This window comes from Ursus arctos, unplaced genomic scaffold, assembly GCF_023065955.2.
Source record: "Ursus arctos isolate Adak ecotype North America unplaced genomic scaffold, UrsArc2.0 scaffold_19, whole genome shotgun sequence".
NCBI classification, from domain to species: domain Eukaryota; kingdom Metazoa; phylum Chordata; class Mammalia; order Carnivora; family Ursidae; genus Ursus; species Ursus arctos.
Window position 1 is genome coordinate 34029033 of NW_026622863.1, and position 27633 is coordinate 34056665.

General features: G+C 48.5%; 1 protein-coding gene and 1 long non-coding RNA gene across 3 annotated transcripts in view; one reads left to right on the forward strand and one right to left on the reverse strand.

Moving 5' to 3' along the window:
• PLCG2 (phospholipase C gamma 2) overlaps positions 1–27633 on the forward strand; it is a 140919-nt gene that overhangs the window by 102874 nt on the left and 10412 nt on the right. For both annotated transcript variants that reach the window (XM_026495308.4, XM_057314675.1), the window contains 9 exons: positions 1476–1572; positions 2913–2979; positions 4031–4188; positions 7774–7876; positions 9131–9340; positions 10580–10725; positions 11459–11573; positions 12397–12564; positions 17190–17278. In XM_026495308.4, the coding sequence (XP_026351093.1) occupies positions 1476–1572; positions 2913–2979; positions 4031–4188; positions 7774–7876; positions 9131–9340; positions 10580–10725; positions 11459–11573; positions 12397–12564; positions 17190–17278 (1153 nt within the window). The remainder of the gene's footprint in view (positions 1–1475; positions 1573–2912; positions 2980–4030; positions 4189–7773; positions 7877–9130; positions 9341–10579; positions 10726–11458; positions 11574–12396; positions 12565–17189; positions 17279–27633) is intronic.
• LOC123000783 (uncharacterized) overlaps positions 9240–27633 on the reverse strand; it is a 56004-nt gene continuing 37610 nt past the window's right edge. The window contains exons 3-4 of the long non-coding RNA XR_006409046.3: positions 11445–11526; positions 9240–9691 (exon numbers count right to left, since the gene is read on the reverse strand). This is a non-coding gene — a long non-coding RNA (uncharacterized LOC123000783). The remainder of the gene's footprint in view (positions 9692–11444; positions 11527–27633) is intronic.

Here is a 27633-nt window from a genome sequence, read left to right on the forward strand (position 1 = left end):
CCTAGTGCAATATGGGGGGGGACTGAGTCAGTTTTGTCCAAACTGGGACGCATTTTAGAGCGAAAGGAATGCTGTTGTCAATAACTACACCCGGAGAACAGGTATGAACTTAGTTCTGGGCAAACGGTACCTGTGGTCACCCTAGATATAGCCAGTTGGCCTGAAAGGGATCTGGAGAAATGGAGGGGAAGAGGGTGTCTGGCAATCCTATATTTCTACCCGGCCATGGGACAGCCGGTCCCCACTCTGTTTACTCAGGTGAACAAACATTTACTAAGTGCTTCTCACCACCCCTGAGTACCGATTCGATTAAGATCAAGAAAGGTGTCACATAGTGGGGCAGACAGAGGTAGAACTTATATGAAAGGCACAGACTGGCTCCCCAGCTGTGCGGACAGATGCCACAGGAGCACAGAGGAGGAGCACTCAGCTTAGGTAGCAGTCAGAGAAGGCTCCCTGGAAGAGGCGTGCCTGAGCTGAGTCTCAAATGGTTAGTAGGGACAAGCTAGATACAAAGGACATGGACCAAGGCATGGAAGCTAGGCAGCACAGCAGGGGCAGAAGGGTGGGGGGGACAGGCTGTCTGGGAGGAGGGTCAAGTGTGAGGCACAGAGAGGCAGGAGCTAAGGTCCAGGTGTTCCTGGGGTCAAGCTAGTGTCTAGGCTTGGTTCTGGAGAGTTTGGGAGCTGTGGGTGCGGTGTGGTCAGAGATGCATTCTGCATAGAGCTTCCTGGATGCAGAGGGTACCTACAGTGGGGCAGCTGGAGGGAGTGGCCCCCATACCTGGGCGCTACTTGGGGGGAGAACCTTAGAGGTGACCACAGTTTGGTGGAGTTGAGACATGTACATGGATCGGTATGTCCCTTGTTATCAGTGCTGTCACAGAGGAGGGAAGAAGGTTGGGGGGGGGGGTTGTACTTTAGCTGACTAACGAGAACTAACATTATTTGAGCTTTTACTGGCTACTAGGTGCTGTTAAAAACACTCAGCATATGCGGAATCCTCTGGTCCCAATAAAATCCTCTGAGGGAGGCACTGGGATTATTCCCATGTTATCGGTGGTGGTGGAGCTGGAATCTGATTCCAGGCTATCTAGCTCCAGAACCTTCCTTGTCTCTAAGTTCACAGCTCCCCCTGCAGTGGGGTTGAGCCTGCTCTAGACGTGCACTTTTGCCTCAGATGGCCTCTGATGTCCACCTAAAGCATTGACATTTGTGGTGTCCTTGTCCAAACATTAGAATCGTGTTACGGGGAGGACATAGACCCTCCACTCACTCATTGCTGATTTAAAAAAGCAGAGGAACCCTTTGAAATGCTCGGTTGTCACAGATAATGACCACTCCCCTCTGGTCACTTGGCTGCTTGCCGCCTCCCCGCCCCCCGCGCCCCGCCCCGGTGGTTGGGACCTAATGAGCAGTGAGGGATCATTAACACAGCCCCACGAAGGCCCTTGGATGCCCTCTGTTTTCATCTAGGTGGAAAGGAGACTATGGGACCAGAATCCAGCAGTACTTCCCATCCAATTACGTCGAGGACATTTCAACATTCGACGGGGAGGAGATGGAGAAGCAGGTGAGTCCGGGTCACTGCACTGGGTGACCTGCCGGTCCTGTTCTTCGAGGAATCCGCTGAGCTGTCTTTACAGGGCCATGCATGTCACAACAGGCTGCCGTGCAGTCCCTGTGAAGCAGCAGAACAGGGACACCAGAGTGACAGGGAAATCGGGATTGTCCCCCCAGTTGTGGGCGAAAGTCCCGGTGACAAGCCTGTCATGTTTTAATCAGGTTGCACTGGGCTGGAAGGCTTTGCGTAGGCAGGAGCATTCCCTCCGGTGTGAAAATGGCCAAACGGGGAATTTGTCCTTTGCTTAAAGCAGCTTGCAAATGAAACACGTTTTGTGTGGCTGCCAGACGTTCCGAACGTGCTTCGTTTGAGTAAGCAGGGCGGGCCTAAGTGGTGGTGAAGCGAGGCCCTCCTGGTGACATTGCAAACCTGGTTTCTTTTCCCCCGCCTCCCCTTGCCCAGGAGGCTCAGAGAGCACCCGGGGTAGGTGACCGCCCTGCACCAATGATGGACTCTCTGTGATGAGGACTTTAAGGCCTTTCCGAGCCCAAGCAATTTCCTAAGGCAATTGGGGCAATCTGGGAAGACTGCATGGAGTAATGGACATTTGAGCCTTAGAAGTCAAGTTAGAGAGCAACAGCAAGGCTGGCAGAAGGGAACTCCAGGTGGGAGGTACAGCCTAAACAAAAGTGTGGGGTCGGGAACGTGGCTGTGTTCAGCATGCCGGGCCTGAGGCAGGCATGCGACCCCTCACCCCCAGTCAGCATTACCCTGGTGCAGGGGTGGGGCCAATACAAGCACTGGGCAGGCACGGTTCTGCCAGCCGTCCAGAGAGCAAGATCTTCCCTGTTACACCCGCACCTTTGGATGCCGCAGACGTGCAGTGACAGGTGCAGCTGGAAGGCCGGCCAGGGCCTGGAGAGCCTTCAAGCAGATCCCGGAGCACAGGCATCGTGCCCCTGGGACATGGGGAACCACAGAAGGTTGCTGAATTGGGCTTCAGGAGGCTAGCTGGCCCCTTTCATAATAATGTCAGAATAAGGGTCGAGGCTGTTTTTTGAGACCAGATTCATGGAAGTGCTTCAAAACCTGTTCTAGAATTCACAAGGCTCGTTTTTACAGACCGGAAAATGAACCGTTGAACCTGCTGGCACCTGCTCGCCGCGGGGTCCCCGTCAGCAACACGCTTCATTATTGAGCGCTCTCCCCACGGATGTATCCTGTAATGCAAATGCATTTTAAACAGTTCCACAGGCAGTGTCTCTGCTAAACGGTGTGCTTTGGAAAACTGGTTGTCTTTTTATTATTCCCGTTAAGACTAATGTGAGTTATGTCTTGTTTCTTCACAGATTATTGAAGACAATCCCTTAGGGTCTCTTTGTAGGGGAATATTGGATCTCAACACCTATAACGTCGGTACGTACATACATGGTCTGAGCATGGATTCCCACCCACATCCCCACAGCCGGGTGTCAGAAGCACCCCAGGCAGGGAGGGGGCTGCCGTCCACCGATCCGTTAGCCTGTGCACCCAGGACACTGAGTCTGTGTTCCATGTGACAGACGAGGAAACCCAGCCCCTCAGGGACCAGGAGACCTGGCTGAGGTCCCACGGCCAGTTAAGAGATGAAGCGGGGCTGGGGTATTCGGGGCTGGGCCCTATTTGCAGAGCACAGGCCTATGGCTCGGGGGTTATGAAGAGGGAGTTTGGAGCCAGGTCCGATTTGAGCCTCCGCTTTGCCACTCATAGCTGCATAACTTCCTCTCAATGAGTCTGTTCCCTCTCCTGTAACATGTATATAAAACGAGTAACACCCCTCAAAGGTTGTGATGGGGTTAAATGAGAGCCCGTGCATGTGATCTGGTTAAAATATTGCCTGGCCTACAAGAGCTCAGAGATCTTAGGCAGTGATATTACTGAGCAGGTAATTTCTCCTCCCATGGCCTTTTCTTTCTAGAAAATGCTTTCTCTGCAGACAGAATCTATTGCATGCCTGTCTCCTAGCTTCTGGTGGCCGCTGGTGATCCTTGGCACTCCAGCACTGCAATGTCTCCCTCTGTCTTCGGAGCCATCTTTCCTGTGTCTGTGTCTCACGTTTCCCTCTCCTTTCTCTGGTAAGGACATTAGTTCTTGGATTGGGAAATCCTAAATCCGGAAGGATCGCCTCTCAAGATCCTTAAGGACATTTGCAAAGATCCCATTTCCAAGTAAATCACACCCGCAGGTACAGGGTGTTAGGCTGCCGACATAGCTTCTTCAAGAACACGACTCAGCCGGCTGCCGATCTCAGGCCGTGATGCAGGGGGAGAGGCCAGAGCCTGCCTGCCACAAGGCAGACGCCCCGGTCCCCGTGGACCAGGCCTGTAGCAGATGCGCTTTGGCTGGGTTCGTGCAAGAGGCGGCTTGGGCAGTGTGAAGTCCTTCCCACACGGGCTGCTCAGGACTTTCGCTGTTCTCTCTCCCGAAGTGAAAGCCCCCCAGGGGAAAAACCAGAAACAGTTCGTGTTTATCCTGGAGCCCAAGAAGCAAGGCGACCCCCCAGTCGAGTTTGCCACGGACAAGGTGGAGGAGCTCTTCGAGTGGTTCCAGAGCATCCGGGAGATCACCTGGAAGATGGACACCAAGGTGGGCACTCGGCTCAGCAGGGCTCACTCTGTGGAGGCGGTGGGTGGGCCCGGGCCGCGGGAGGCGCAGGGAAGACGTGGAGTGGGGCTGGGCCATAGGCGCGCCAGTCCTCATGGAGCAGAAAGGGACCCTGGCGGTCCCTTGGGAGGCTAGAGCCGGTTGGAACCTTCAGAAGGCTCACGGGGTAGAGTGATCATTGATATTTGGAGCTGTCTTACCCTGCGTATCCTAACGGGGAGTACTGTGCTCCTCACTTTGAATGCTTTCTTGCTGTAAACCTCGTTCACAGCAGCCTGGGTCTCCTCCCCCGTAGTGAGCATGGCCCCAGCTCACCTCCCTGGACCTGCAGGGGGTCCTCGAACTCAACAAGACCCCGGTCTGTCCCTCCTCCAGTGTGTGTTTTTGGGGCAGAACTTCCACTCCCGATGGGAAGGGATGTTTCAGGGTTCATCCCAACTGGCGCACTAGTGTCCGGCTGGAGGGGTTTATGAGAAGGGCGATATTCCGGGTAAGAACGGCAGGTTTAGAATGAGGCAGGGCTGGGCCCTGGGCAAGTAACTGCATGTCTCTGGGCCTCAGTTTTCTTGTTTGTAAAGTGAGCCCAATACGTAAGTCACGGGATGCAGGGAGGATGAAATGAGATGATGCACGGAAGGGGCCAGGCCCTGTGCCTGACACACAGCGGGGCTCGGGGGACCATCTCTCTGTCCTACCAGGAGGACACGGGCCAGGTTACTGTTTCTTGGATGATGGAGCAAGGTGCCATCTGGGCTTTCTTGTGGGTTTCCCATGTCCCAGTTGCTTCTAAGGCAGATCTTGATCCAAAGGACTGACTTCCAGGCTTTCTCAGGACCTGTGGGTCCCTCTGACCTCTGGTTACAGTTGATGAATCTCCTTCCTCCAGTGTCCTGAGCTCTTCCCTTCCCCCTGGGCGGGCACTCACATCTTGGCCAGTCTCTGGTTGCAGAAGCCCCCGGGCCCCCCTTTCAACACCCTGGAATGTGGTCTACTTTAGAAGGCTTTCTGCAGGGGGCTGGGCAGATGGGCATCCTTCCTGGGAGTGCCTGCTCTCTTGGCCTGTCCTCGAGTCTATTCAGAGGCCTTACATGCTTCCCTAGACATGTCACAGCGTCGCCAGGCACGTGGGCTGAACCATGACCTTGTGGCCAGTATGGCTGTGCCTGCTTTTGCTGCTGGGGGGCAGCCTTTCTGCCCTCCTGCCACGGGGCGGGGGCTGGAGTGGGGTACCACTGTTCTGGGGTTCATTTGAAGATCGGTTCCCCCACCTTGTAGGTATGTTCCTCTCGTCAGTTGAATGGTTGTTGTCATGATCTGGGGGACACCGTCAGCCAGCACGGGACGGGACCCTCCTGAGCATGTGCTAGCATTTGGGGTTCTGGGAACCCCCCCCCCAAGCTGAGAGTAGAGAAAACAGTAGTGAGAGAGCCCTTAGTTGCTGGTCCTACAGCCCTCGTTCCGAGGCACCCAGGCCTGAGGATGGTCTGTGGGGCTCAGAGGAGAAAGGGGTATGGTGCGCTCCGGGGCTCCCCACTGCTCTTACCGGAGACAAATGCAACCTGACTCGAAGGTTCTCCACCCCCGCAGGAAGGGTCCTGAACTCGAGCCTGGCTCTTCAAGGCTTCTGTTCTCTGCTTTTGATCTGCATTCCTCCTTAATTGGTTTTACGTCTGCTAATTCTCATTATTACGTGTGAAGGTTAGGAAAACAGCAGTGGGCAGAAACCACGGAATCCCGCCTCTGGGCAGAGCCGGCTGTATGAGGAGCAGGTGTGGGAACAGGGAAGAGGCCCCCGCAGTCCCGGGGAAACCAACACGATGAACACTGAGCTCACTGCTGGCTCCTGGCCACGGCCGTATCGTCCCGTCTGTCCCCGACCCCCTGCTCAGGCCTCTGTGACCTGACCATGGAGGGCAAAAGACCGGTCACCAAGATTGTCTAGTTCGTTTCCTAAAGGCCGCCAGTGAAGCGGGCTGTGACTTCGAATTCTGAGACAGCCCATTGGGTTAAACCTACGGGTCTGGAGAGTAATTGTTGCACAATTTCGAAGAAGCAAGAGGTTTTTTTTTATCTTAAACATTGTTTTCTGCTGAGGTTGGGGGAAGAAAGGGACACCTTCTGACTTGTCTTAGCTCTGTGCTTTGTGAAGCCAAATTTCCACAATTCAGCACGGGTGGGCCATGTTTTATACAATTCTGTTGTCCTTAGGGGAAGCATGTGCAGGGCGGTCTGAAGGGCCACCACTGGGGTCTTCCACACACCTGGTGGGGTGCAGCTCCCTGCTTACATCTCAGTGGCCCTAGGAGGGGAGCCCTCCGGTTAACCTCATTTTCTAATTGTAGAAACTGAGGCACAGAGAGATGATGTGCCCAGTGTGCACAGCCAGTAAATAGAGGGCCAGCCTTTGAGTCCATGTCTCATTCCAGTTCCTGCTGTCCTAACCAGGCGTTAGGAAGATCGCTCCCCAAATCACCAGCTGTCCCCTGAACACTTGCTACCTGCACAGGTCTCTGTGGGGACAGCTCTAGGCACGAGTGGTGCATGCACCACTCCTTTCCTAGTCCTGGCCGGAGTTAACCAGGACGGCTTCCTGGAGGAGGAATGATTTGGGCAGAGTCCAGAAGCAGGAGTGATCTCATGGACTGGCAGAGGAAGGATGATTGGGGGGGGGGGGTACAGTGTGAGGAGCAGGTGGTCATTGCTGTGGTTCAGAGGGACCCAGGATCTGAACTCAGGAGGATTTTAGAAAAAGCTTCTCCAGGAGATGACGTATAAGGGACAAAGCAAGGTGCTAACAAGGGTGAGGCCCCATGTGGAAGCATCGGGTCTCGTCACTGGCCTGCTTTGGAGTGTGGATACGCTACTCAACCTCGTTTCTTTGCAAAATGGGCACAAATTCTACCTCTCGGGGGAGGTGGGGCTACCCTCCATGATATCCATCACGCACCTGGCATGTGGGGCTCGAGGCTACGTAGCCCTGTAAATGGTAAAGGGTAGCACCTGCACTTAATTTTCTCTCTGGGTTTCCCCTGTGCCAGGGGGAGAAAGTCAGAATCTGGGGAGACCTGAGAAAGTTGTCTGGTTTGGGGTGAAGCAAGCACTCATCCTTACACAGATGGAGATCGACTGGATAGCGTGTCCGCCAAGGGGCAATGGCCGAGGGCCTGGACAGCCTTTGTCGCGAGCTGTGATGGGTGAGAGGGTTCAAACAAGGATGTGCGGCGCCCATCAGGACAGGAGGTCGTGGGCTTGGAGACGTCTAAATGTGGTTTTAGGGGAATGGATGGGGCAAAAGCCTCTGAGCAGAGCGTGGAGGAGAGTGGGGTCCTGACAAAGGGGACCCTCACCCTCGTTCTTGAGAGCCATCTTTAGGGATCCAGCTAGCGTCCAATTCTGGGTGGAAACAATGTAGGAATTTCGGAAGGCAGGAGAGGAGGGGTAGGGCCAAGGAAAGCTTCCAACTGTATTAAGGATCTGAGCCTGCGGGAGGCGGAAAAGGGGTGGGGGTTTCTGGGGAGGAAAATGCGGGCCAGCTTCAGGGCTGATGCTGGGGGCTGGCTCCAACAGGAGAACAACATGAAGTACTGGGAGAAGAACCAGTCCATCGCCATCGAGCTCTCGGACCTGGTAGTTTACTGCAAGCCAACCAGCAAGACCAAGGATAATCTAGGTACGGTCTCCCCTGGCTCTGCCCCTGCCCTTCCCTGCAAACCGTGGTTTCCTTTGGAGTCAGGTGCTGTCAGAGGGCAGAGTGAGAGCGGCTTCTGCTCCTTCTCCACTGCTCTAAGTGTAGTGCGTCCTCAGGGCGAGCATGCAGCTGAGATGCGCCCTTCTGGTGTCTTTAGGAAGAAAACTCTCCCAGAAGGTGCAATATTCTCCCACTGCTGCTCCAGTGGGTTACAGCAGGCCTGGTGGTGGGAACCACCACCCGTTTGCTCGCTCGCAGTCCTGGAAGCCAGAAATCCAACCTCAGTGTCACCGGGCTACAGCCCAGATGCTGGCAGTCCTGCTCCGGCCAGAGGTCCGAGGGGGGTATCCGTGCCTTGCCTCTTCCGGTGGCTGCCGGCAGCCCCTGGCCAGCGGTCACATGTCCTTCTACCTCTCTCATCCACGGACACTACATTTAGGGCCCAGCCAATCTCCCCCTTTCAGGCTCCTTAATTTAGTCCCACCCACAAAGTCCCTTGGCCCTTTAAGTCACAGAGTCACGAGCTCCAGGAATCAGGACCTGGAGGGCTTTGGGGGCCATGGAGTTTGCCACAGAAGGATTCAAACATGAATCTTTTCCGATCTCCAAAGGAGCAAGTTCTTTGCCCTCCTACGATCTTGTTCCTCTTTTCTTTACCCTTTCTTTGATCTCAAGCCTCTGTGGTTCCAGGACAGAGGAGCAGAGAAACAGCACTGAAGCCTAGTTACCAGTCCCTGGGCGGCTGGTCCCTTGGTCCCTGTGGCAGAGCTCAGAACCGGACTCATGTTGAGGGGCCGGCTGCCTCAGTTGCATGGTCTTGTGCCCCCCTCTGAGCCCACCCCTGCCTGCCAGCAGTGGACTCTCCCTCCCCCGTGGTGCCTGGTTCCCTCATTTTCCCTCCCCTTTGAGGAGGAAGCCAGACCCTAAAATCTCCTGCTGAGCCCTGCGGCCACCCTCCACCGTGTCCCCTTCTGTACCACTTTGGGCACAAGGCTGGTGGTGATTTTAAACAAGAGGTAAATTACACTCACCCCAGACTAAAAGGCTGTGGGAACACTGGGATCCTCGGAAGGCAAGGGCCCAGAGCAGTACCGGTTACAGTAAGAGTGTCCGTGCCACTGGACTGGCTTGGCCCTGAGGTCCCTGGTTCATTTCCCACCGCGAACCCAGCTGGTGCAGGGAGCGTTAGGGAAATGCATCAGACAGATAAATGGTGACTCCGTCTCGTGTGTGCAGAAAACCCCGACTTCCGAGAAATCCGCTCCTTTGTGGAGACGAAGGCGGACAGTGTCGTCAGGCAGAAACCCATCGACCTCCTGAAGTACAATCAGAAGGGCCTGACCCGTGTTTACCCAAAGGGACAGAGGGTGGACTCCTCCAACTACGACCCCTTTCGCCTCTGGCTGTGCGGCTCCCAGATGGTGGCACTCAACTTCCAGACGCCAGGTAAAGGAGCACCGATGGTGGCATCACACCAGGCAGTCTTCTGGGGCCACCAGTGTGACCTGCTATCCCAGAATCTGTCAGGGTTCACCCAGCATGCTAGTGTTGGAGTGGTGCTGGCATATCGGGCATTTGTTTCTGGTGGGCTCTGCGATGCCAGGTGACCAACGCTGAGCAGGGGGGGCTTAGGGGAGGAAGGAGACACCTGAGCTCATGTAATGAAGAAGTCCAGGAGTTGGCACCGAGCTTCAGGCACAGCTGGATCCAGGTGTTTGGTGGCTGTCTTCAGGGAGCCCTTCTCCTGGCCCATCCTTCTTTCAGGGCTTCATGCTCAGACTGTTGCCGAGATGGTCACTGCCGAGAAAAGCCAACATGCAAAACTTTTTTTACTCCAATGGTAGCATAAATCACAGTGCTGTGCTCTTTTGTTGATATCTCTTCACTCGTCTCCTTTATATTGTCTTAACGCGTATGCCGGGTTCCATTGAGTGGAACCCTCAACTATTTAACCAGTCTCCCCCACCGCGGCGCTTCACGCACGGGCACTCAGAGCACAGGCCAGGGGCTACTGCACTGGCTTTGGTCCAACTTTCCTGAGGAGACCCACTGGACCCCTGCACCCCGTCGTGCCTGAGCTCCAACACTTCATCAGACTGCCCTCCAGAGACACCGTGGGTGGGAACGCAAAGTGGGGAGACGTTCGAATACACCTTGCCAGCATGACTTCACCAACCTAGTTTTATCAAACTTTTCGATCTTTGCGCATCAGACAGGTGCAGATTGATGTCACGTTACCTTGAGGGCTTCCCTTGTTAGGAGTAGTGAGCCAGTTTTCCGCGTATTTAGGAAGCATTTTCTTTTCTGCAAACTGTTCCTGCTTCTTAGCTCATCTCGCTAATGGGGTGGAGGTATTTATAGCAACATTATCAGATCGCTTTCCTGTGTGGATCTTTCCCTGTCATTTGAGTTAAAATGACTTTTTTTCCCCTGAGGCCTATCTTAAGTGAAATTTTAAAATTAACTCTTAGGAAAAAAAATGTAAGAAATTTTGAGTGCTGAGTAGGTTTTAGTGTAATACCTAGAATGGCGTTCACCAGTTGGGTTTTTTTTTTTTTTTTTTAATGCGTAATTTAACAAGTGCCTGAAATTATTTTTGGAAACAGGTATAAATCACTCCCCACGTAGCACCGCCAGCCCAAGAGGCCACCTTTTCTTACAGCTGCCGTTCCCTTTCCTTCCCAGACAAGTACATGCAGATGAATCACGCCTTGTTCTCACTCAACGGGCGGACGGGCTACGTCCTCCAGCCTGAGAGCATGAGGTCCGAGAAGTATGACCCCATGCCACCGGAGTCCCAGAGGAAGATCCTGATGACTCTGTCAGTCAAGGTAACTGAGGCCTGTGCCTAGTGACACCTGTCAGCTTGTTGAAACCATCAATCCCCAGTCACTGTTTCAGGATCTGAATTACAGGGCACCCCAGGGTCATAGGGAGGGGACTTGGTCACCTCTCCATGTCACCTGCTGGGGTGAGGTAGGAATTCATCTTTTGCTGGGTTCAGCAGGGTCTCAGTGAAGTCCGCCTTCAGCCAGGGAAGGAGGGAAATACAGCATGAGAAATGGCCGTTTGGTCTTCGCGGAAGAGAGAGTGTCTCCCCCCAGCGACCAGTTTTAGGGGGTGAAAATTGTTTAAAATGCATCCAACTTTTCAGAGACAGTTATGTCTCTTTGTAAGAGTTTGGGTTTTCTTCTCTTTTGGAAACTATGCAAGGTAGAGATTTAAATTGCATTTTTCATATGATTAAGGAAGAAAAAAATGCAGCATGTGTAATGAAAAGTCTTCTTAAAAAAAATACCACTTTCTTTCCTGGGCTGTCTCTGGAGGTTGTCCATGGGCACACGTGTGTGCGTGTCTGTGCTCAGGGCAGGTCTGTGAGTGTGATGGCAGGCGGGCTCGGATCTTGGCTTCTCCGGCCCTATCTCCCTATCCACTAGAGGGAAGCAGTGGGGCGGCCCCCCTGGCAGAGGGTTGGCTGGGACCTCCTATGGTCCTTCTCCAGCACCCAGACTGAGCTCTCTGCTGCATTGGGGAGAATCCCAGTACTTACCTTTGGTGTCCTAGGTTCTCGGGGCTCGCCATCTCCCCAAGCTTGGACGAAGTATTGCGTGTCCCTTTGTGGAGGTGGAAATCTGCGGAGCCGAATATGACAACAACAAGTTTAAGACAACAGTTGTGAGTAAGTTGCAGCCGGTGGGGGGTTTTGTGTATACTTATTGTCCGGGGCTTTTCCTTCATCCCTAGTGCCTGCTATGGCTCAGCTTGGGGTGTGGGGGAGAACCCAGGGCCCCACGATTAACTAGCTGGATGGGTACACAGTGCTGCTCTTTGCTGTCACTCATGTTGGGAGTCCTGGGCCGGCCCCCCACCTGCTTATCTACTGTGTCCAAGGCTAAGGAGCAGAGACACAGAGATGTGGCTGACCCCCCAGGCTGCTGCCTCCCCTGGGTGATTTTAGCCTCTGAGGGAAGGGAGGGTCTGCAGCCAGGAGTAAACAGTCAATGTTTTAAGGCCTGGGAACACAGCCCCTGGTAAGAGGCAGCCTGGTGAACGACTCTGGTGTATACTGGCATTTCCCAAGGTGGGCGGGCAGGCAGGCTAGCTGCTGCCCTTGCTCCACGAGGCTGGTTCACCCCGACGACTCCGGAACCCACATGCATTCTACCTCTAGAGAGAGCCAGACCCTCGTCCCTGTCCCCACTCTGATCTCTTCCACACCTACCTGTTCCCGCTATCCCACTCCTGCCCTACCCGAGGGGGCGGAGATGGGAACTGTAGCAAGGGGATGTGGTCTCTTCTTTTCTCTGCTTACTATGAGCCAGACCTGTGATAGCATCTTTACCAGGAATGCTACTGGAAAAATAAGTATTTCTTAGATCTTGGCACGGATACGTATTTATAGGGCTGCTAAAGAGATTCAAAAGGCCGAGGGATAGAGAGGTGGTTTTACCAGGAGGGGGCAGGACCAGTGGAACCTCTGCTGAGCCTCAGTCTCCTTCCAGATGACAATGGCCTAAGTCCTGTTTGGGCTGCAACACAGGAGAAAGTGACCTTTGAAATTTACGACCCCAACCTGGCATTTCTGCGCTTTGTGGTCTACGAGGAAGATATGTTCAGTGATCCCAATTTCCTCGCCCACGCCACTTACCCCATCAAAGGAATCAAATCAGGTAAGACATTTTAATTAAGAGGTTCAGTTTGGGCTAGCATCACTTTTGGTCTGTGCTGCTGCTGGCTTTAGAAAGAATGAAGCAGCATTCTTCCTGGCTTTTATTACATTGTTGCAAAACTGGGTGGCTTGGACGGCTGATCACATAAGGTGGTCACCGTGAGCTGACATCCAGACTAAGGGAGGCTGCACCCTGTGCAGTCAGGCCTCTGTGTGCAAAGCTGGATTAGGGGATGGTCCACCAGGCAGGGGGGCATTAGGTCTCATTTTGAAAGGCTGGGGGCTGCAGTATGATTGCACCTCCCACGTGTCCTGGCTGGCACTGTCCCCGGCTGGGAAGGAAAGGGCCCCGATCGGCTGTGAGTTACAGTCTCAGATCTGCCTCTTCCCACATCATGAGAGCTTCTCCTTCCTATTCCATAAAACTGAATGGTTGATAAACCTCCAGTTGTGAGCGCCTGGGTGGCTCAGTTGGTTAAGCGTCTGCCTTCAGCTCAGGTCATGATCTTGGAGTCCTGGGATTCAGCCCTGCATCGGGCTCCCTGCTCTGCAGGGGGCTTGCTTCTCCTTCTCCCCCCACTCGTGCTCCCTCTGGCATGCACACATGTTCTCTCTCAAAAATTTAAAAAACCCAAAAAACAAATTGAGTCCCATCCCCCCCAGTGCGGAAATAGACCCCCCAGGGAGGGGATTGGGGCACAGTAAGCTTGATGCTGCTTTGTCGATGCGGCCACCCTTATAGTTTCTCTACTTTTACTCTCCTGCGGAATTTTATGTGTCGCATTTGACCAATAGGCCCTCACTCGATGCTCAATTCCTTTTCTCCCCTTCCTTAGTATTTCTGAGGCATGAGCCTTAAGATCATAGATCCTTCTAGAGTCCTCATGAGGTCACTGTTCCCCAAGGATCATTTTTCAAGAGAAACCGATCACTCAGTGATTTATATACCAATACAGTCTTTTTTCTTGATGTTGTTTGGAAACCTTGTATTCTGTTTCCTTTGTTTTTTTCTGAACTTGAAACATATTAGATACTCTCTAAATTTCTACCTTTCTTAGTATTGTAAATCTGATCATTTCTGGCCCTTGCCCAACTAGCCATGAGCTTAGAAAGTGCAGGGCCCTGGGTGCTAGGCTCTACCGGGGGGTTGGGGGGAGAAGCAGGAAGGTGTAGGTTTCACTAGCATCTCAGCTGGCCCTGCAAGAGAACTGAGCTCACCTGCTCATCTTACCATCCTCGTCTGTTCTTACCCCACCTTCCCCAGGCTCATCCTGCACAGACAGGCAGCTCTGCTATCAGGACCTCGTTACCATATCCTCTTGAAGGACGAGGGGTGTGAGCTTTATAGTTGCTCCTAACGCCTTGCCTTGGAGAGAGGTCAGAGTTGATGAACCATCCCTTAGCCAAACTGTGTCCGTTAATCTCGACAATGCTAGGACTTAGCTTGGAGATTTAAAATACAAAGGAGGGGAGCGCCTGGGTGGCTCTGTCGGTTAAGCATCTGCCTTTGGCTCAGGTCCTGATCTCAGGGTCCTGGGATCGAACCTCATGTTGGGCTCCCTGCTCAGTAGGGAGCCTGCTTCTCCCTCTCCTCCGCCTCTCTCTCAAATCAGTAAGATCTTTGTATTTTTTAAAAACAGCAATATAGATCATGGATGACAAAAAATGTGACCCTTCCCCCAGCTGTGAGAACGGTCAGTAAGGACCTTGTCTCACTCCTGTGCAATTTCTGGCAAGGCCTGCACAGCCATATTCAGGGAAGGAATATGGCTTTTCGCATAAGGCATTGGGAACCTTCTGAACTCACAAACTCTACCCATTGTCGTTAGGGATGCACTTAAGCTTTTGAGCCAGATGGAGCTCAGAGAGGAAGGAAAACATCATTTATTGCGTTTTGTGCCTTAAACTCTTTTTCACAGGACTGCTGCAAGGATTAGAGGTTTTATCATCTCTGCTTTTTAAACATGAGCGCTTTGGGGCCTCGAGATGTTAATTAACCTGCTCAAGGTCACACACCTGTAGGACCAGAGCTGGGCTGCAGACCCAGGAATGTCTCACTGCACACCCCACGTTCGTCCTGCTCTGTAGGCCTCCCCTACTCCTAATAAGCCAAAATACTGAGCATGCTTTAAAAGAGGCCTCTACTTCCCTTTCATCTATGACACAACCCAAACCAACAAGGATAAAACTGAACCAAACTGTTTCTAGTAATTTCAGTTGGGAAACACCTTTCCATCCTAACCCCAAGATGTATGAAGGCTGCTCATGAAATGAGACTTGGCCATTGGAAGGAGGGACATGGGGATGGGGTTCACTTCTCCAAATTTGGGGACACCTGCTGAGTGTTGGTTCTAAGCAAAAGGGCACTGCCATGTCTTGGAGTACAGGGGGTACCTGATAGCCTTCCCGATACCATGGAATGCTCAGCAGTCTAGTACGTTGTAACAGTCGATCAACACCTAGACGACTTCTTCCACATTGTCCCCAGACCAGTTCCTAGAGATGCAGCAGCTCAGGCCCCACCCTAGCCCCCAGTCAGAATCTGCATTTTAATAAAATTCCCGTATTATTAAAGCTGGAGGAGCGCTAGGCTAGATAGCAGGAATGCTGAGATATCCAGGCAAAAACAGACCAGTAAACAAACCAAGAAAAACCACGTCACTTAGAAGGGAAGAATAGGTCAGAAAACTCCACTATTCATGGAAAGCAATGTCCTCAAAATCCTCTGGGGAAAGGTCTGACCTGAGAGTTTTATACCCAAACTGTCACTCAAGTGTAAAATCAAAAAATGGATGTGTTCAAATCTGTGCCATTTGAGGATTATGTGTCTCACAAGGTCATATTAAAGAAAATGAGAGGACAAGTTTAGCTAACAAACACGGATAGAGAAGTCCAGTGGAAAGGTAGTGAGCACTAGACGTTTGAAACTTCCACACAGTGACATGCACACGTTTGAAATCAGAAGAACACTGAAAACAAGTATTGCGCTCAGTTCATGAGATGCCTGCTGACGTATGTAGGAGCAAGTGTACAGATGTCTTCATCTCACCTTGAAATACATATACACCTGTATACTACATGGCAGAGTGGATACATGTGATAAAACAACCAACAACCTAGGAGCAGGTTGGGGTAGGAACTAGGTGGCTGGTATACCAGGGTTCCTTGTAATATTAACCTAGCTTTGCTGTATGTTTGAAAACTTTGTAACCATGTCTCCTTTTGTGGAAGAACTATGGTTACAAAATGAAATAATACAGCTGACCCTTGAACAATGTGGGGGTTGGGGATGTCCATCCTTCAAGGAGTCAAAAAGCCACCCCAGATTTTTGACTCCCCCAAAACCTACTAACAGCCTATTGCTGACTAGAAGCCTTAAACAGTCAATTAACACATACTGTAAGAATACAGTATAAAATACAAAGTAAGCTGGAGGAGAACATGTTAAGAAGATACATTCACAGTACTGTACTTACTGGAAAAAATCTGTGTATAGAGTGGACCTGCATAGTTCACACCTGTGTTACTCCAGGGTCAGCTGTATTTACACGCAGTATCTTGCGGAGACAATAATCCAGCTTACCCCAATTAGGGGAAGGAAGGAGAGAGGAGGTGTGGGCTTGCAATCAGCACATCAACTTCCTCACCTTAAGCAGTGAGAAGGGAGAGAAGGATTAGTCAAGTGATACTGTTAAAGGTTCTCCAAGAGAAGTAGGAATAATAACGGGACAAGCCAAAACCTGGATGACGGAAGACACAGAGGATTCAGGCATTGCTTGTCCGGGAGAATCGGAAGACGGAATGCAAATAAAAGCTTTCGAGACAAACTAGGGTCATATCATCTCCAAGGTACACTGTTAAATGAAAACCATGTGGTTTGGAACTGCCTGGGTTTAGAGAACTATAGTTAGTGACTTAAAAGAAACTCAAAACTGTATCTTAAAAATCACTTCTGGGATTTTTAAGAGTGGGTAGGAACAAGACTTCAGTCTTTACTATTTTAAAACAAGCAAACCAAACAATCTTTGAGATGCATTGTCTTAACACTACTTAATGGGGGGGGGTGGATCAGCTCTACCTCAGCCCTCCCCCCTAAATAATAAACACTTAAATGAGTGCCCTAATTATAAATAGAGAAAGGCTTCCTGAGGAGGATTGCTACTGCTATGGACTGCCAGGGGACAGAATTCCTCCTTTTGGAAATCTTCCAGGAGGAAACACACCCCCATCCTACACTTTGCACAGACAGAGAAGGAGGGGGTGCAAGGCTGCATCACTCCTGTGAGCCTTTTGGCCTCTGGAGGACTTAAGGAATTGAACCACAGCTGCAGGCCCTCTAAATGTGTGATGTTCTGTACGTTTTGATTTCTTTCGAGTGAATGATTTTCATTTCTACATGGCAGAGATCTTTAACTGCAATTCTCTGTGTGGGCATGTCCGTCAGGGCTACATTCTGGAGCCCCTCTCCTGAGCCGTGAGGAGGGGACCTTTGGTTTCCAGAAAGTCAGCCCCCAGCAGAGGTCACTAATTTACCTGCTCCTGGTACTGGGCATGCGATCCCCGAGTACCCTAAGAAAGCTAAGGTCTGACATTAATGGCTTGTCTTTGCATTGCCTTTCTATTCAGGATTCAGATCTGTTCCTCTGAAGAACGGGTACAGCGAAGACATTGAGCTGGCTTCCCTCCTGGTTTTCTGTGAGATGCAGCCAGTCCTGGTGAGTGAAGAAACGCCCGTTGGGGTTCCCTCAGCTGTGTGTGCTGGTGGGGTTGAAAGGGCTATGGGTACCGTTGGCTGATGGACTTAAACCCATTGGGAATTACCGAGTCGGACATGCCACGTCATAAAAGAATTCCTCCGTGGTCCCAGGTTTTTCCTTCCAGCCTCCTTCCTTCTTGGAGAATGGCGTACGCTTCTTTGAGTAGCTCATGTAGTCAGACAGGGTGACGCTCTTGGCGCTCCGTACAGTTCCGTTTCAGCAAGATAATGAATGCTCTTCTAGAGCAGCTCATCCTTTCCCGGGTGCTTCCCCCCTGCTGTTGGTCCTGGGAGTCCCTTCAGACGGGCTGGGAGCATCCACGAAGGCCCTGTTGTGGCCTGTGCTGGGAAAGCACGTTCACGGGGATGGGCACTGGTGCCCTTCTCTTTGCTCCCAGAGGAGCCTGCCACTTTGGTCCGTTTGTTTTGTCAAGACCTTGAAGATGCACAGTCCCTCCTTCGATTAACCTATTTGGGGAGGTTGGTGGGAAGGACTTGGCCTCAGTGAATGCAGCTGGGATAGTACAGGTCTCAGGTTGATGGTAGAGAATATCTGCATATGTGATTTGGGAGCTTCACAATCCTCTGGACAGCCTCTCCCACAGAACGAGACCCAGTGGGCATGTGTTTTTGCAAGACCCCATGCATGCTGTGGCCAATACAATCTTACAAGGTCTTTCCATCTCCCTACCACAAAAATCAGCATGGGCTGGGTGAGTGTGTGGTCACCCCACTTCTCTTTGGATAAACTAGAAAACCCACGGTTCTGGACCCCAGCGGGCTGATGTGGCCTTGGTCAGCGCCCCTGGAGATGCACCTTCTTTTCTCTCCCTGGTTGTTCGCTGCGTAGAGAAATCACAGCCTCTAACTTGTTGTGTTGGCGCTAAACTGAACGGGGATTTGGAAGTTGCTTATTTGGCAACTTCCAGAATAAAGCAGAGAACCATCCAACAGGGAAGGGAGATGGCAGGGGTGGAGATGCCTTTTAACAGCTGTAGCCATAGTCAATGCAGCAAAAATTCATGAACTTGACTCAGAGGAGAGAACATTAGGCTTTTCTGCATAGCTGGCTGCCTTACGTTCGGTTTTTGCAATCTTGATAGTTTCCCACTTCTCAAAGCATTTTATAAACATTGAGATGGAAGAGGATGCCAGGATAAGGACAGACAGACAGAAAGCAGCAAAAAGAATCTCAGTGACAGCCAGAGGCATTGTGTGGGTATAAAACAGGCTGCTGATAACAAAATTGTGTCTTGACAGGATAAGGCGATGGATAATGTAAAGTTTTCCATTTTGAAACAAATTTGACATGTCAGTGCTTTAGACTCAAGATAAATGTTTCCATACGAACTGAATAGTCACTTGAACCTTCAGCAATGGGTCAAAAAAAATCACCTTTCCTGATTCTTACTGTGATAGCAATGTTCGGTCCTGAAAGGACAACGGCGTTAGTTGTCAAGTCCTTGCTGAGAACGCCCAAGACTTAAATGGCTCTTTAGATAATTTATCACCCGTAAGACTGAGTTCTTTAAGTCCATTAAAAAGACCTAAGCCAGAATACATTATTTTGTATAAATGGCTTAATACACACACACAGCCCAGACTGTGCCTGTCTACAGTTTTATAATGTGGGGGAAGAGACGAGTAGATAAAGTAAGCAAGCATTTGGTCCATTTGAGTCCTTCTCTTCCTAGGCCAATGCCTTCTTTACGTAAGTGTAATAATAACACCAATCCATATGTCCAGTTTCTTTTTCAAAGTCTGGCATTCTTCACATTGAGGGCTGCATCTGCCTTTGTGGGGGGGCTGCCCCCTGCATTTGGATTGTTGGGCGGTAACCCTGTACCTTGTCTAACAAGCAAATTATCTTCAGACATTGTTAAGTGTCCCCTGGCTGGCAAAGCTGCCCTTGTTGAGAAGTGCTTTATAATCTCATGATTATCAACAGTTTTCGTACTGTTAACCTAATCTTTATTAGCACTTACATGATGGACAGGTGTTGCCATCGAGTGGACTGACCGTAGATTAGTCACCATTCCTCCAAGTTGGGCATTCATGGAATCCACTTACAATGAAGGCTTCCATGATATTTTTCATGTGATTACTATTTGCCTCCCTTAATTCAGAGTTATTTTTTTAGGATTGAGTCCCAGATGTGGGATCACTTCTTTTTTTTTTCCTTATTTGAGAGAGAGAGGCCAACCACAAGCAGGGAGAGTGGGGAAGGGCAGAGGGAGAACTGCAGACTCCCCACTGAGGGCCTGATCCCAGGACCCCAGGATCATGACCTGAGCTGAAGACCACCTAACTGACTAGACCACCCAGGAGCCCCTGGGATCAGTTTATTTAACAGGATGGTAAACCTGTAAAACTTGGAATAAGTAAACTTGAAGTCCCCCGGCTTAGTCAAGCCTACCTCTCCCTGGGCCACAGAAGGATCTGGGATTCTGCTGCCTGTGCAAAGGGAACTAGAGCTTTCTCTGTGTGTACATAAAGCCCACCTGCAGACATTTCATGGACAAATGATATGATAAACTTGGTTTCGGATGCAGATGGGGCAGCATCGGTCTAGACATCGCTCTGCAAAGCTGTTGTAAACAACTTGGAAACATTATAAATAATTTGGTAACACCAGCAGCAGAGAAACTTTTAGTATATTTAAAAGAAAATCTATTTCTCTAGATGTAACTTCCTCCCTGCAGGAGGCTTCCTGTGAGGGGGTGGTCGGGGCTGCCCCCGGCGGAGCACGGCATGGAGTGAGGGCAGGGTGTGGGGTGCCAAGGGGAGAGTGAACGCGCCCAGATCTGCTGTCTGAAGGAGTTTGGGCAGAAAAGGTGGCTGAGTATGTGCAAATCTCATTCCGGCGGATGGTTTTTAAGCTTTAATGCCACATCTGTCACCTGGTTCTCGGGCACTCGCAAGTGCCATTTGGAGTTTCCGACCCCCGTGCGACGAGGCGTCTCTGGGGAGCTGAGCTGAGCTGGGGTGGGTGGTAGACCTGGCCTTTCTCCTTGCCCCAGGTCAGACCTTGTTTTAGTTATTACCGTATCCTCTGTTATGCCAGGAAGAGACTCTGGTCAACAGCCATCTCTGAGCCAGTGATTGATTGCTGCAGGGACGGCTGGCTGGAGCTTAAGCTCCAGAAAACCGTCAGTGAGCACTTCGAGCGGCTTCTCAAGAAGCCACTGACACGTCACAACTGCCTTATCAATGCTCTGTCCTTTGCCCGGTTAGCTTCGTATGTGGTTGACAAAAAATCTTTTCAACACCGTTTCATTGCCTCCTACACTTGAGAAGTCAGTAGTACAACAAAGGAGGAGGGGATGGAAAAAAAAAAATCCCGTAAGCTCCCTGTACCTAACCGGTTGCAGGGAGCATTTGGGCCGATTTCCTTTTTGCACGTGATCGAGCCACGCTTGGATTCCTGTAATATGCACGAACGTGTGCCCTTTATCTGCTTCACAGACGACCTGAAGCCTGTTTCTAGGTTATGATTTTCAGAGCCATGAATGCCTGTCTCATCAGGCGAGCGTCCCTCATTCACTTAGCCATTCTCCCAGTGATGCACAAGGAGGCTGTTTGCCATTTTTTACTTTATAAATAATGAAGGTCTTCATAAACCTTTTTTTGATTAAAAGTTATTTCCTGGGGCTAGATATTTCATAATGGAATACTAGATCAGAAAGAAAAAATAACCCCACATCTTCGTGAAAGCATGTTGAATTGTTCTCTTAAAGTTTCTTTTAAGCTGATGTATTATATCCAAACTTGCCATTAACTGAAAAAGGGCTTCCACTCAAATGATTTAAACTTGTGAGGTTCAGAAGAACAGGACAGGAGAAAGTGCGGAAATAGGAGTGTGCATCCTTTCATCACCCAGGGGCAAGGCTGGCAGCGCCTGGGATCTGTGTACTGGTCCTGCGGCGGATGCTGCTGGCTGGGAGCTAAGGGGGGCAAAGACCAGGACGCTGTGGTTCCCAGTCAGGGCTGTGCCAGGAGAGTTGTGTGAAGCCCTTTGCAGAAGGGCTACCGCGCACCCTCTAGAGACCAGGGGCAGGGGTGGGGGCAGGGAGCGGCACCCTAACGCTGAGCTGGTCCTGGTTTTGGAGGATGGTGAAGATTTCCTTACAGCTGGGAAGACCCTCCTTGTGCCTCCACAGCTACCGTTTGCCAGTTTGAGCCCAAGGAGCAGAGACTTCTGCTCCTGCCACAATGCCCCACCAGCCTGATGTAACCGCTCAACAGACCAAACACCATGAGCGCGAAGTAGGAAAAAACCTGGCACACGCGGTAAGAGGAGGACAGAGCCAGGTAGACACGTGGCGCCCGTGCCAGCAGCTGGAGTAGAGCCGTGGGAAGCATCCAAAGAGGACCCTACCATACAAGTCAGGAGAACCTTCAAGGATGTCGAAGCAGAGCACTGAAAAAGACTTCCTGGAATTTGAAACAAAAACCTGATTCCTTGAATTTAAAAATTCAGCATATGCACAGCGATCTGCATTAGTGACCCAAAAGGTAACATGGAAGAAATGGCTCGTAAGCCAGAGCAATACCACCGTGAAGGAGGCTCAAAGAACACCGCGAAGGGACCCACACGCAAGCATGTCCCCCAGAGCGAAGGGGAACAGATGGGCAGGGAGCTATTAATGAAAGTTAAAAGAGGGAACTTTCTCTTACTTGCTGCTTGAGAGGGGTTACTGGATTCCTGGAAGGGATGAACAGAATGCACCCCAGACCCCAGCTTCTGTTCTAGTACAGGCATACCTGTTTTATTGCACTTTTTTTTTTTTTTTTTAACAAATTGAAAGTTTGGGGCAACCCTGTGTTGAGCAAGCCTAGTAGCACCATTTTTCCAAAAGCATTTGCTCACTTCCTGTCTCTGCCCCATTTTGGTACAACTTTTGTTATGGGGATCTTTGATGTTAGTATGTTAATTGTTCTGGAATACCAAGGACCTCACCCACATACAACAGCAAACTGACCAATCAGCCATTCTGTCTCTTTCCCTGAGACACAATATACTGAAATTAGGCCAGTGAATAACCCTACCATGGCCTCTGTGTGTTCAACTGAAAGGAATCGATGGATGGAGCAAACTTTTTAAAATTGCCTCAAACTTCTTAACCACCATCCTGATCCGGCAGCAACGTCGAGGCAAGACCCTCCACCAGCACAAAGACGGACTTGCTGAAACCTCAGATAATTTAAAAATACTTTGTTGCCAAAACACCGTTAAGATATATACATTGTTTAGACAATGTTATTGCACACTAAAACCTATCGTTTATGTGCACTGGGAAACAAAATTCGCTTGACTCACTTTATTCTGGTATTTGCTTTACTGTGGTGGTCTGGAAGCATGCCCGTAGTATTTGAGGTGTGCCTGTAGAGCCTTGGAATTCCAAGGATAAATAAAAAGCTAGACTTCCCAACATACTAAGTTATCTACTAAGAAAATAAAGCTAACCTCAGACTTGTCCTCTTCAGCACTGGTAAGACCAAAGAACTCCGTCTCCAGCCACCCACATGTCAAGGCAACAGAAATGTATTTGTGGACATACAATGTTTTCAGATAGGCATCGCCCCCAAGGGAAACCTCAGGAGAGCATAGATGAAGAAAGGGAAATAACTTAGTACTGTTACATTTTATAGTCTGATTAAGATTTTGTGACCTTAAATACAAGAATTCCTAAAACAGAAACACACTATGAAAAATTTTGTTCTAGTCTGGAATTCAAAATATTTAAATATCAGCAAAACCTTGGAGCTGAGAAGTAAAATAAAGGTGTCTACAAAGTTTTGACTTTGATGCCTAGGGGTTCAGTTAGCAAATAAAGCATCCTGCAAGTCGGAGAGAGCTAATTCTGATGCTTTCATGTGAAAAGAAAATGCCCGCTTAATTTGGACCATTAGAAAACAAAGTTGACCGGGAATAAAAACAAGGGATAAAATAAGAAATTAAAGAGAAATGTGTAGTAATCAAAATGGAAGGGATAGAACATATTTGATTTAGCCAATGGGCTGAATTCTCCCATCGGAAAAGTTAGAAAACCTAACTGCAATTTTTACAAGAAATAAGGCTAAAACCAACAGGGTATTACCTGAGCAAAGGTTACGACCACCCTCCCCCAAGAATGGAAGAATTGCTGGAAGAAATTGGGAAGAAAAAATTAATCTCACAGTAGAATTTAGGGGCGCCTGGGTGGCTCAGTCAGACATCTACCTTCATCTCAGGTCATCATCTCTGGGTCGTCGGGCTTCCTGCTCTCCCCCTCCCCATCACTTGTTCTCTCTCTCTCTCTCAAAAAAAAAAAAAAAGGTGTAAGGTCAAAAGCATCAAAGATTATTAAGAGGAACCATACGGAATGATAGTTTGGTTTGCAAAGGGATGCAAGAGGCCTTGGGGTTTAATTAGGACACAGCATCATACCTAAATCTAGAAAACAAAAGCACTCACAAAGATTAAAAAAAAATCAGCAAGGACAGATGATCAAGCTAATATTAACAAGCTTGAGTTAAGAGAGAAACACCTTTGTGTCCTACCAGTGGATAACATACACTGTTTCCTTCGGTTTCCCGGAAACTTTATAAACTTGATTGCGTAATTGGTCACAAAGACAACTTCAATACATTTTGGAGGAGAAGGATTTCATAAGTCGATAAGATTTGGAAGATTTAATAAAAGCCCAAATATTCACTATTGGAAAAGAAATTTCCAGATAAAACAAATGAAAACAATTACCTAAACAGCAGTAAAATGTTTATGCCATAACCATATTTAGAAGAGGAAAATGCCTGCCTTAAAACCAGAGAAGACTGAAAACACATGCACTAACTACTCATCTTGGAATTTTTCTAAACACTGATAAAATTTTCTAAACACTGATAAAACTGATAGGGACAAAGTAAAGGTAAAAGCCATCTAAATGAATTATAAAACATAGAAGAAAAAACATTCCAGTTCATTAAGATCCATTAAATAAACTCTTTGCCTGCTTGAACAAAGTAAGAGCAGAAACAATACAAGAGTAAATGTTGAGAAGGAGAATGAACCCCAAAATAAGATACATTTGTAAACTAGGGCAAATGGGGGATTACCTTGAAGAATGTACATGGGCAAAAATTGTTTTAAGAAGCAGTAGAGAACTCACAAATTCCTGTAGCACTAAAATATTTATCAGGTAAAACAGGTATTAGACCTGGATGGTTTTATAGCTAAATTCCACTTGGATTTAAAGAACACAATTCTAATGTTAATCCATTGAGGTCAACAGAGAAATGGAAATGCTCCATTAATGTTTTAAAGCTATAGAAGTCTGTATCAAAATTGAAGATAGTGCACCTCTCCCTCTTCTTCCCCTCATAGACTCACAGATAATTCTTTAAAAAAATAGCAAGTCATTTCCAGCTATTTTCTAGAACAATATGTTACAACTGAGTGAGTAGTTTATTCCAATAATGCAAGGATGGTTCAGAAACACTTTTAGTGGCAATAAATCACTAAATGCCACAAATGTAACCAAATGACTATACTGATTTTCTCCATTCACAAATATGGCTATATATTTAAAGACTCCAATTTTAAAGAGACTGATTTTTATTTGTCTTGAATTTATTATCTAACCACTTTATTCTAGAAAGAACAGTTGGAAATATAGGGTGGGAGGCAGGGACAGATAGGAAATCTCATTCATGACACTGATAAAAGACTGTAAGAGCACATTAGTGAAATTTAAATAAGTAGACAGCTCACTGGGGCCCCTGGCTGGCTCAGTTGGGAAAGCATGCAACTCTTTATCTCGGGGTTGTGAGTTCAAGCCTGATGTTGGGTGTAGAGATTAAAAAAAAATAATAAAACCTTCTTTAAAAAAGGAATATAACTTGGGGCGCCTGGGTGGGACAGCGGTTAAGCATCTGCCTTCGGCTCAGGGCGTGATCCCGGCGTTAGGGGATCGAGCCCCACATCAGGCTCCTCCGCTATGAGCCTGCTTCTTCCTCTCCCACTCCCCCTGCTTGTGTTCCCTCTCTCGCTGGCTGTCTATCTCTGTTGAATAAATAAATAAAAAAAAAATATTTAAAAAAAAAAAAGGAATATAACTTAAAAACACCATCTGAACAAGTAGAAATATATACCAACCCTTCCAGAAATTGTTTGATGGGAATCAGAGGTATCAATATAAAATTATATACAGGTAGGTAAGTACAGAAATAAATGCATGTTTGCATTGGAAGAGATCGCTCTTCTTTACAAAAGAGTTCCAATTAACGTACAAAGGAAGGAGAGAATATTAAATCACCATTGCAACACCACCGTAATAATTGCTATAGGTAAGACCTAAGAGATGCTAAATCTAGTGGAAGTTTGAGGAGACAAGATGTCTGCATAGCCTCAAAGTATCGTCCTTCAAGAAATTAATTGGAAAGAGAATTAATCACGTGATCAATGTTACCATCAGTAATAAGACATGTTGATATCACGTACCTACCGAGAAGGCGACATCACGTCTTTGACATTCTTGCCAAAGTTGTATCATGCCAAATAAATCATAGGAGAACACCAAACCCAAGTAGTAGGACACAGTACAGAGTTGCTGGCTAAACTCTTCACAAGTGTGAAGGTCCTAAAAGATGAGACCATGGAGGAAGTGTCACAGATTGGAAGACTCTAAGGAGACACCACAACTACAGGCAATGTGGGATCTTGGACAGGACCCTGGAACAGAGCAAGGACACTCGTGAAAAAACCAGTGGAAACCAAACAGAGCATGTAGTTAGCTTCTTAGTTTGGATAACTGCACTATGGTTGTGTGGGATGTTAACCCTGGGGAGTGGGGGTGAGGTAGGGAATGGGAGAACTCTCTGTATTTATAGTGCAACTTTATTTCATCATAAAAAAAATTAAAGCATCAGTGGAGGATAAAAACTGGAAAAAAAAACAAAAACCAAAACACCTAAAGGCACAGAACTCTGTGAAGATCTTGTCACAGGGCAGGTGCAGTTTACTCATGAAGATATTCTCCAAGACTTTAAGGACCCTAAGTTTTAAAAATACATAGATCCATCTAAAACAAAGGCTTACAGATGATACAAGTGGGAGTAATACACGCCCAGTTGAACATATCACCATAAGGGAACATGAGAGAATTGGGGAAAGCAGATCTTTCTCCACAAATATAATTCCTAAAAACTGAAAAACCAAGAACTTGCATTTTAAGTTTAGTTTGTGTGTGTGTGTGTGTGTGTTTTTAAGAACTCTCAATAATCAAAAATTCCCAATTTGAGAGGCAGGGATCATGAGAGCTGGGGGATGGTGAACTTCTTAAGAAGGCTGGGTTTTTTGTTTTTGTTTTTGTTTTTTCCTAATAATCCCTATAGTACTTCTTGATTTTCAACTTTGTGCATATATAATTGATAAAAACTGAAATTAAAATTTAAAAACCAAAGTAGGAGTAGACGATGCATTGATGGGGAGTACAGGACATATTCAAGGACATTTGCTGTGTAGGTGACAAGAGAGATGGAGCTGGAGGAGGGTATGGGCTGAAGGAGAGCTTTTTAAGATGTGTTTGCTTCTGATGGGAGGGATGGTGCAGGAGAAAGGGGCCAGCAGGAAAGAAAGGCTATGGCACACGGGCCCAGGATGGGCAGCTTTCCCATGTGATTTCTCCTCTGTGCCATGTGAAACAAGAAACGAGGCCATTAGCTGAAGCCAGGGAGGTCTGAGCGAGAGCCGTGAAACAGTCATCTTGAGAGAGCAGGAAAGAGAACTGCTGAGCTAAATACAGTAGGATTATATTGTTTACAGCGCTTCCATGATAGAGGCATTAATATTTTACTTAGAATGTTTGCACTGAGAGTCTCTAGTTTTCGGTCAGGTTTTGGGAGGCTGGCTTTGTAACAATCACACAGAGACCTCCTTTCTCAGAGCGGCGGTACATTGAGCAGAACTAGAATAACTACTAACTACACCTAGCGGATGTTAAAGACATCATTTGTGAAACATTCCGGGCCACTCATAAGAGCTTCCTCGTTTTCTTCTAGGATGAGTCTCTTCCGTTTTTTTCTCTTACGGGATAATTTTCTGTAACAGGAAATATATATGTATGTCTCTAGAATACATATTGGAGATGCAAGAGCCTTATAACACATACAGATTCTTCTCATGACCATCTTGTTTTTTATTTCACGAATTCCTACCATCTCTAGGTTTACCTTTACTAACTCAGTCTACTTTCCCTTAGACCTGTTTGGTTTTGTTTTTTTTTTTTTTTTTACAACTCCTTGTGTTGGATATTTAATTCATTTATTTCCTCT